Here is a 10,732-nt window from a genome sequence, read left to right as displayed (position 1 = left end):
CTTCAGGGCTGACCAAGGCAGGAAGAAGTTTGTTTCTCCTGATAAAGGGGCAATAAATTCTTTTTCTCTGACAGATTTAGGTGTCCTGTGGCTGCTATCTCACTGCGAGTCCTTTCTTTAGAAAAAAAGTATCTTGCATAGCATAGTTTCTATTTTAACCTTATGTTATAACCTAAAACTATATTTAACACAGTAATTAAGAGAATTAATGCAGCATAACTTTCTAACATATCACATATAATATTCATTTTAATATTTTCAAAAGGACAATAATAAAATACACATTTATCACAGAGAGGATAAATGTGCTCTACAATTATCTTACAGGAGGTTGTAGCCAGGTGAGGGCTGGGCTCTGCTTCAAGGGACAGGGTGAGAGGATTTAGTCATAAGCTGCATCACAGCAGGTTCAGGATGTGGGAAATGAGGAGGAATATATGAGGAGGAATTCCTTCATAGAAAGGGCGATTAAACATTGGAAGGGGCTGCCCAGGGTAACCATGGAGTCTTTGGAGTCTTTGAGGTCGTCCCTGGAGGTGTTTACAGAATCAGTGAATGTGGCACAGAGTGCTCCGGGCTAGTTGACATGGTGGTGTTCATCAGTCACGGGTTGGACTCGATGATCCCAGAGACCTTTTCCAGGCTGATTGATTATCTATTCCCAGCAGCCAGACCCTGTGAGTGGCTGGTGGCTTAGATGGGCCTCCCACCCTGGGGCTCAGTGGGCACACCCGGCTAGAACGCAGCCCTGAGCGGGCTCCCAGCGAGACATCACACCTCTCGCTGCGATATTTCCCTTTCTGAACAGGGAAAAGATAACAATAATTAAATAAAAACCCAAATGAGGGGGTGGAGAGAGAGAGAAAGCGAGAAACCCCCCTCGTTTCCATGGTAACGACAGCACAGCGCCTCTTGTTACCATGGTAACGACCAGGCCTTCCGGCGTTGCCCGGAAGCGGCGGGCGCGCGGGGCAGCAATGGCGGCGCCCTGGGCCCCGCCGGCCGCCGCCGCCCTCACGGTGCTGCTGTCGCTCGGAGCCTCCGCGCCCGGGCTGCTGCGGGCTGTCCCTGCCGCCCGCTCCGCCGCCGCGCTTCGCCCCGCTGCCCTGCACGACGGGGAAGGTGAGCGGGGCCGCCGGAAGGGACAGCCGCTGCCTCCTTGGTCCCTCTGCTCGCTCCCTTCCGTGCCTTCCCCAAATCTCTTTGTGTCTCCTTTCTCCGGCCTTCCTCAAATCCCAACGCAGCTTTTGTGTTCCCTCTCTCCGGTCTTCTCCTTGTCCTGCCCTGGACCCCGTGGTACCACCAAGGCCCCATTTCTGTTCATTTCCTCAAGCCTGTCTCCGAGTCCGCTGCTCCCTCCTGTCCGTCTCTCCGTGTCCTTTTCTTCCCTCTCTCCGCGTCTCTTTTCTTCCCCCTTTCCGTGTCCTTTTCTTCCCTCTCTCCGCGTCTCTTTTCTTCCCTCTCTCCCTGTCCCTTTTCCCCCCTCTCTCCGTGCCCTTCCCCTGCCCCAAGCTTCCTGCTCACCCATCTCAGTCCCTGGACATCTGGCTGCTCCTCCACACCCTCATCTCTGTCCTTTGCCTATCAGCCCAGGGGATAACACCACTGGGAGCTTGAGGGATTTGTGTTTCTCAGTCCCTGTGGTATTCCCAGAATGATTTTTATCACGCTTTTAATTCCAGCTTACCCCTGTGCAGTGATTTCCTTGATCAGTCCCGTTCTCTGAGCTGATGGGTGATTCCACCATCTCCCCACGTGTCTACAGGGGCTGCACTGCATTGTTGTGTTTCTCACTGGTGTTTTTCTGGCTGTGGAACTGAGGTTGATGGGAGGGAGGTGGAGAAATGTCTCAATCCTTGCTGTGTGCCATGGGGAACACCTAAACAGAGGGCCCAGAAACACTTCTGAGGTGTGACAACCTCCAGACTGGTGTTTGTGAGGGAAGAGATGAGAATCTGACTCCTTGTTCTCAGAAGGCTGATTATTATATTATATTATATTATGTTATGTTATGTTATGTTATGTTATGTTATGTTATGTTATATTATATTATATTATATTATATTATATTATATTATGTTATATTATGTTATATTATATTATGTTATATTATATTATATTTTTCTATTGTTTTATTATTTTTCTATTTTCTATTATGTTATATATTATATAATATGTTATATATAATATATTTTCTATTATACTTTCTATTATATTATATATTATATTTTCTATATTCTATTATACATTACATTATAGAACACCTCTACTAAAACTATACTAAAAATGTTCATTAATTAACAAGAATGAATAATAAAAACTCAAGGCTGACTCAGAGTCCAACCCACTGGCTGTGATTGGTCATTAATTAAAAACAATCCACATGGAACCAATCAAAGATGCACCTGTTGGTAAATGATCTCCAGACCACATACCAAAACAATCAGATAATTATTGTTTTCATTCTTTTCTGAGGCTTCTCAGCTTCCCAGGAGAAAATCCTGGGCAAAGAGGATTTTTCAGAAAATATCCTGGTGACACCAGACATTTTTGGTGGTGAAAATCAGCCTGGCAGCAATTTAAGAACTGTTTATCTTTTTGCCAAAATCATCAGTACTGTAACAGTTATTTTTATGTCTCTTGCCTTCTCTTTTAATGAGACTGAAATTTACTACAGATGCTGTTGCTTTTTTCCAGGCAGCTTCCCAGGAAGCAGCAAGAGCCAGCCCATATGTTTGTGACACCCAAGACAGCACTTTTTCCCACTCTATCTGCTTATTTATGCCTGGTTTTAGAGGCCTCAGGTTCCTTCTCTTCTCCACCAGGATAGAAATGAAAGCTCTTAATGAATCCCATGGGCTCACTCTCCCTGTGTTCAAGCCTGTGATTGTTTTCCAGCAGCCCCAGTGCTGTCTGTGCCTGTCTGAGGTGCTGCTGTGCTCAGTTCACAGGTTGATCACCTACATCTTCATCTATGAGGACCTGACCTCCCTGGCCTGTGGTGCTGTCATCATCTGGTACTTTGCTGGCAGCTTTGAGAAGAATGTGGGCACAGTGAAGCACTGCATCCTCACTGCCGCTTTCTCTGTGCTCTCTGCCCTCCTCTACCTCTTCCTCCAGCCCCTTGTCTCCAGGCTGCTGGAGGTGGGAGATGCCAAGGGGTTCATGCCAGTGGCTTTTGCCATGCTGGGGGTGTCCAGCACCCGCTCACGCATGAAGAGAACTCTGATTTTGGGGTACAGAGTTCCTGTGCTGCTGGTGCCGTGGTTTGGGCTCTGCCTGGCGTGGTTTGTCCCTCATTCTTCCCTCTTGGGGAACCTGTGTGGGCTCCTGGTTGGGAAAGCCTGTATCCTTTGTGAGTGGGAAGCCCTGGGCCAGAGCAGGATGGTGGTGGGAAGTGCTGGAGTTCTCACTGCTGGCTTTCCCTGCACTCTTGTCCTGCACTGAACCCTCACTGGCTTTCCTCCTGCTCATCCCGTCTTATTCTGGATTTGTGTTCCATCTCTCACTGTCCCTAACCCTCACTGGCTTTTCTCATCCCACCCCATTCTGGGTTTGTGTTTCACCTCTCACTGCCCCAACCCTCACTGGCTCATCCCACCCCATTCTGCATTTGTATTTCACTCACACTGCCCCAACCCTCACTGGCTTTTCTCCTACTCATCCCACCCCATTCTGCATTTGTGTTTCACTCACACTGCCCCAACCCTCACTGGCTTTTCTCATGCTCATCCCATTCTGGATTTGTGTTTCACTCACACTGTCCCAACCCTCACTGGCTTTTCTCCTACTCATCCCACCCCATTCTGCATTTGTGTTTGACTCACACTGCCCCAATCCTCACTGGCTTTTCTCCTACTCATCCCACCCCATTCTGCATTTGTATTTCACTCACACTGTCCCAACCCTCACTGGCTTTTCTCCTACTCATCCCACCCCATTCTGCATTTGTATTTCACTCACACTGCCCCTAACCCTCACTGGCTTTTCTCATGCTCATCCCATCCTGGATTTTCTCATCCCACCCCATTCTGGATTTGTGTTTTGTTGCTGTCAAGGTGGTCACAACACAAAGCAGAGACCACAAGCAGTCTCAGATGGCAGCTCTTTATTATTGAACATGGCTGACTTTTTATGCACTTTCTAATTGTTTATGCTTTTTCTACCCTAACTATTGGCCACAATAAGTCAACATAACACTCATAGTAAAAAGTTACTGTGACTTCAACTAACTTTCTAAAAATACCTCGTCCAGCTGCAAAATTCTCTTAACTTTCTTCAAGTCCTCACTTCTCTCAGTCTCTTTAGTTACAACCTTAAAGAGATCTCTTTATCAGCTTCTTCTTGCTTCTGAGCTTCTTTTCACTCCTTTATCTAACAAGCCTTCTTAGCCCCTTCCACAGTGTTTCACCTCACACTGCCCCTAACCCTCACTGGCTTTTCTCATGCTCATCCCATTCTGCATTTGTATTTCACCTCTCACTGCCCCAACCCTCACTGGCTCATCCCACCTCATTCTGCATTTGTATTTCACTCACACTGTCCCAACCCTCACTGCCTTTTCTCATGCTCATCCCATTCTGGGTTTTCTCGTCCCACCCCATTCTGAGTTTCTGTTTCACTCACACTGCCCCCAACCCTCACTGGCTTTTCTCATCCCATCCCATTCTAGATTTGTGTTTCACTCCCACTGCCCCTTCTCAGTGCCTGCAGAGAATGTGGAGCTGAGGAAGGTGATGGTCTCTGAAGGTGCTGCTGGGTAGAGCTGGGAGAATTCTCCAGAGGAAGTGGTTTGGGAACAGAGGGGCTCTGTGTGGCTGTGTCAGAAATGAGTGTGTTGTCCTCAGCTCTCCTTAACAAGCTCCTGATTTCAGATGGTCTTGGCTACTGTTTCTGCTTGGATTTCCCAGAGTCTGTGGGCTCTAAGCTGGACCAGGTGTTCCCTTTCACTCTGCTGAAGAGGATACCAGGGCTGAAATACATCCCAGGGTCCTTAGCAGAGAGGAGAGCCTCTGGAAACAGCATGTAAGTCCAGGAGTTCCTGTGAAACGTTTGTAGGGGAATTTTGAGGTGTGAGCAGAGGCCTTAAATCATCTCTCAAAGCTGCATTGTGCCTCTCCTGTTCACAGAGTGGGTGCCATGGGGAGCAGAGTCACCCAGTGATCTTACAGTGGTGACATTTGTGTGACTAATGAATCACTACACATTAATTCAACCAGGTCTTTAAATGGAGGTTCTAGACCTCTCCTTTGCTGCAAGGGCAGTTTGTACACTGGGAATATTGCAGCTCTGGCTGACAAGAAAGCTAAGTTGTGTAACTCTGCCCCAGCTTCAGGCAGTTGTTCCTGGCTATGTGGCTCCCTGGGCCATGATCCTTATCTTTACCTGCCCCACCTTTCCTGCCAGGAATGCTGTGAAGTGAGTTGTGTCCAATCCTACTTATGACCACAGCATTGTAAATTAAGGATGGCACTTAAAAAAATTCAGTGCAGACCTTTTGGTGTCTTTTAACAAAAGACCCTTTGGTGTCTTTTAAACCTTTCAGCAGGTTTTCAGTGTCGAGGCAATGTTGCTTTACAGAAAAGAAACCTTAGGGCCCACATGTAGGAAAGGTTTTAAGTTTAACACAAACCATGAGAATTCATTTGTACTCTAAAAAGCTTCAAAATGCAGGTCAAATATTTACTTATTCTAAGGTGTCCTTTCAGTTTCACAGAGGAAAAATAGTTTTCTATTCAAGGTTACATTTTATGTGTTGTTTAAGCCATCAGCTTGCTGTAAAGTTTTATTTGAAGTGGAAGCATTCCCAGGTGTTTGCACTGCCCTCACCCATGGGAAACCATAAAAACAACCCTTCCCTGCAGCAGGAATGTCCCCCAGGTCCATCAGGGCACTCAAAACCTGTGAGTGCTTGCAGGGGAGGACAGACAGAGCCAGAATTTGTGTTTTTCCCTCTCTCCCTCCTGTGCCAGTGCAGCTTTGGGGAGGAGAGGGAGCCTGGCTCTGTGCTGAGCCTGTGTCAGCAGCAGTCCCATCCTGCTGTGCACACACCTCAGTGCCTGAGCCTGCCTCCTTTGCTGAGGTGACACAGACTGTTGTGACACAAAGGTATTTACATGAACATTTGACTATCAAACAGAGGGTGGGAAGGTGTTTCTAGGATGCTTCCACTGCTGCAGCTGAATTTGCATGTCTGTGTCTTAGATACAACTTCTGGAGTTTAATTTTTATTATTTTGATGCTTATTTCCAAGCAAAAGCTCTTAATAGTTTGGGATTTGTTTGAATTTCAAATTTTCATAAGGTTCAGGCATTAAATGGCTGCAAGACAGGAGATATTTCTTTGAAGTCCAGGCCTTGGCATCGTGTTTGTGTCCACAAATAAATAAAAAAAAAAAATCCAAACTCAAACCCACACCTCAAATAATTAAAAAGAAATCTCCAAGCTTGAAAATCCCAGCATGAGCCAGTCTCTTCTTCTTGCTGGGAACTTGGCATCCATGGCTTGGTGAATATTGCCTGGATTCTCAGCTCTCATCCTCATGTGCGTGGGCTGAGCAGCACTCCTGAAGTCCCAGAGGCTGAGGCTGGCAGGCAGATTGCCTCTCTCCTGATAGGTTTTGGCAGGATGAGTCATGCCTTCTGCTGGCAAACCCTTGCTTCTGAATGATTAATTTTGTTTCTAACTCTCTCTTTTATTTCTAACTCTTTCCTCCTTCCTTTTTTTTTTTTTTTTTTTCTTTTCCCTTTGCTCCATACTCTGGGTTCTTACTCACACCAAAGGCCTTTTGTGTTTTCTTGATAAATAACACTTGGCAGCTGTAAGTTCTCCTGATTAATGACTTGGCAGATGTGTCACTCACAGGGCAGGGAGGATGTGCCCAGGGATCTCAAAGCATGTTGAAATTTGGCTTTGTGTGTTCCTTGCACAAAGAGTCTGGGGCCTAGAGCCAGGCTGGTTCAGTGGGTGTGGAGTGAGAGTGGGTTGGGAGTGGGAACAGCTGTCCTGGGAGGCCACTAAAGACATTTTTTACTCAAGTGCTGCTTATAATGAGAGCTTCTGTTGTAGTGAATCCCTCTGATGGATTGCAGTGACCTCTCTGAGCGCTGGTCAGGAGGAAATCTGCCCCCAGGGCGTTTCCAGCACTAATTAGGCAATGGCAGCTCTGAGCACAGTGTAACCTTCTGTTTTCTTCCTGCCCAGGATTAAAGCCGTGCCTGGCACTTACCCCACCCAGAGCTACCACTGCCCATCGCCTCTGGCTCTTCCTGCTCACCCCAGTGCTCAGGGCCAGGCCTTCCATCACAGCCAGGCTCTGGGACAGCAGGCACCTCAGCATGGCCCTGCTGCAGGACACAGCCCCAGCTCTGCCCCCTGCCAAGCCAGAGGTGCCTTTGGACCGTGCCCTGGGCAGGCTGGAGCCTCACCAGGACAGTGCTGCCAGCTGGGCAAATTGTCTGTCCCACAGCCATCAACAGCCATGGGCCTTCAGCCAGCAGCAGGGCACCCAGCAGCCCCAGTGGGGCCTGTTCCAGCTGAATTCACCAGGGTGCAGGTGTACTGATCCTCCAGAGAGCAGCAGGACTCACACAGGGCAGGAGTGCTGAGTGAGGCTGGCACAGCAGTACATTGCTGGGATCTGTGCTGTGTCTGGGTGAGTGTTGGTAGCTCCAGGGAAAGCCATTCCCTTGCTACTTGAATTATATTTCCTTTATAATTTTTTTATTTTATTTTAACTTTTTGATGTGGCTGGAGGATGGGAACTGTATCACCTCTGTGAACTTCTCATCCTTTTTAAGTCTTTCTTCTTTGCTGCATTTAGCAGCTGCCTTTTCCCACAATTCCACTGGAGTTCCAGTGCACCAGCTCCCCAGGCCAAGGTAGGAACCTCAGTGAGCAAATCTGGGCTTTAACTAAGATTTGCTCATGCTCATTTGCAGCTTTAACTAAACTGCAGCAATAAGCAATAAGCACTTCCCATTTACATTCCTGTCTTTTTTACAGCTTTGATGTAGCTAAACCTCAAAGGAGTGGGAATCATATGAGCTTTAGTTTGTAACTTAAAATTAAATGAAGGAGGACAATGTCTGTTCTACTGGTGACTTGTCCACTTAAGAGAGTGCCTTGAAGAGGGCTTGTTACACCAACCTGGGGCAGGAGGAGAGAATACAGAGTACCTTCTTCTGCTCCAAAACACAGCTCTAAAATGCTGAAGGTCCTGTGCCTGCATCAATAGATTGCCTTCATTTTCTGAGAGCATTGCAGCAGCCCAGCCTGTATCACCAGCACTTGGCAACTTCAAATGCCTGTGAAGTAGTGAGAGACTCTTCAATAAGGGATTTTGGCCCTTTGTGGAGCAAATATTTATAAATCCAAGGAGCTGGGAGGGACCTTAACAATGGGTTAGAAGAATTAAGTGGAATGTAGCAGTGCTGTTGGGGGTGTTCACACTGCTCAGCTTCAGCAATCTCACCCACCAATATTAGCACAATCTCTCTGTTTTTTTCAGAGCTGGTGGGCAGGAGTGTGGGAGAGGGGAGTTTTCAGCCAGGGATTTACAATAGGATTCACTGTTTGGTGCCTGAGGCTATAATGAAGGAGTTGCTGGGATTTGAGCTTTATTCCCAGCTGTGTAGCTCACTGTACAGTGCCCAGGAGGAATCTGCTGTCTCTGTGTCTGTAAATCAGCCAGGATCTCAACAACTGCCCTTGACTCTCCTTGGAGTTTTGCTGTGCTCCATAAAAAAGTGCTCCATGAAGCACCAAGTGCCATTCCTGCTCTTGGAGATGTTCTTGCTGTGCCTCACCCATCCCCAGAAACTCCACAGCCTCGGGGCTCCTCCCTGCTCTCCAGAGAGCCTGGCCAGAGGCAGCTCTGGCACATTCCAAACCTCTTTCATTTTTCCATCATCAGGGTGAGAACAAACCCTGAGTTGTCACCCAGCTGCTTTACTTCTCCAGCAGTCCCTCTGGAGTCACTGCCATGGTCCCATGTGGGATCCAGGGACTTCCTTTTGGAAGAGACCAAAGTCAGTGTTGAGAACTTGCACCTCACAGGAGTAAAACATGAGTAAGAAGCTCTTCTTGTGAAGGTGAGCACCCAGGCAAGGCTTTCAGCATCAGCTTGGGAACCAACTTGGAGTTTTGGGACAACTCTGTTTCATACCTGATTATTTCCTCTGTGGGATCACAAGTGGACTTGATTTCATGGTCCTGTTTTTTCCTGCTGACAGCAATTGCATTGTTGCACTTTTAGTGTGGGCAAGAGCAGGATAAGGAGTTTGTTTGGAATTTAAAAGCATTTTTAATACCAGGAAAGAAATGCTAGAGATAACATTGAAATGTTGACACTCCACTCCTGTTAGTGCCTTGATTTTTCCTCCTTGTGAAATCCTTGCCTGTAAACTGAGGAATTTTACCACTGATTTTTTTTTTTTTTTTTTTTTTTTTTTTTTTTTTTTTTTTTTTTTTTTTTTACCAGAAGGGTGATGAGGATCAATAGCAATCACAAATGTTGTGTGTCTCCAAAGTGTGAACTTGAAATAGAATTTGAAAGATGGACTGGTTTTCTCTGGGATTGTTTACAGTGGGGAGCTGGAGCTGCCCCTTGAGGGATGGGTGGGGGGAATCAGTGGGGTGGGATCAGGGGGATAGGATGTGTGGGGTGGGATCTATGGGGTGGATCAGTGGGATGGGATCAGTGGTGTGGGATGGAATCAGTGGGGCAGGATCAGTGGGGGTGGATCAATGGGATGGGATCCCTGGGGCAGGATCTGTGGGATGGGATCAGGGGGATGGGATCTGTGGAATGGATCAGTGGGATGGAGTCTGTAGGATGGGATCCCTGGGGTGGGATAAGTGGGGTGGATCAGTGGGGTGGGATCAGTGGGATGGGATCCCTGGGGCAGGATCAGTGGGATGGGATCTATGGGGTGGGATCTCTGGAGCAGAATCAGTGGGGTGGGATCTGTGGGGTGGAGTCTGTGGGAAGGATCAGTGGGATGGGTTCTGTGGGGCAGGATCTGTGGGATGGGATTTCTGGGGTGGGATCTGTGGGAAGAGGGATCAGTGGGGTGGGATCAGTGGGATGGGATCAGTGGGATCTGTGGGGAGGGATCAGTGGTGTGGGATCCTTGGGGTGGGATCAGTGGGGTGGGATCAGTGGGGTGGAGTCTGTAGGATGGGATCCATGGGATGGGATCAGTGGGTTTAGTGGGGTGGGATCAGTGGGATGGGATCAGTGGGGTGGGATCAGTGGGATGGAGTCTGTAGGATGGGATCCATGGGATGGGATCAGTGGGATGGGATCGGTGGGATGGAGTCTGTAGGGTGGGATCCATGGGATGGGATCAGTGGGATGGGATCAGTGGGGTCTGTAGGATGGGATCCATGGGATGGGATCCGTGGGTTTAGTGGGGTGGGATCCCTGGGGTGGGATCGGTGGGGTGGAGTCTGTAGGATGGGATCCATGGGATGGGATCCGTGGGTTTAGTGGGGTGGATCAGTGGGATGGAATCAGTGGGGTGGGATCAGTGGGTTTAGTGGGGTGGGATCACTGGGATGGAATCAGTGGGGTGGGATCAGTGGGGTGGAGTCTGTAGGATGGGATCCATGGAATGGGATCCGTGGGTTTAGTGGGGTGGGATCAGTGGGGCGGGATCGGTGGGATGGGATCGGTGGGATGGAGTCTGTAGGATGGGATCCATGGGATGGGATCCGTGGGTGTAGTGGG

At 48.2% G+C, this 10,732-nt stretch overlaps 1 protein-coding gene across 1 annotated transcript; it reads left to right on the top strand.

Annotated features, from left to right (window-relative positions):
• Nucleotides 1-977: 977 nt before the first annotated feature.
• On the top strand, nt 978-9,558 carry RHBDD2 (rhomboid domain containing 2). Its single transcript, XM_058037820.1, has 4 exons — nt 978-1,122; nt 2,945-3,346; nt 4,875-5,025; nt 7,204-9,558. Exons 1-4 carry the CDS (start codon nt 978-980, stop codon nt 7,562-7,564), a joined length of 1,059 nt encoding a protein of 352 aa, XP_057893803.1. The 3' UTR covers nt 7,565-9,558.
• Nucleotides 9,559-10,732: the final 1,174 nt, after the last annotated feature.

This window comes from Melospiza georgiana, chromosome 19 (genome assembly GCF_028018845.1).
Source record: "Melospiza georgiana isolate bMelGeo1 chromosome 19, bMelGeo1.pri, whole genome shotgun sequence".
In the NCBI taxonomy this organism is placed as follows: domain Eukaryota; kingdom Metazoa; phylum Chordata; class Aves; order Passeriformes; family Passerellidae; genus Melospiza; species Melospiza georgiana.
Note: the sequence above shows the minus strand (reverse complement) of the source record. Positions and strands in the feature narration are given on the sequence as shown.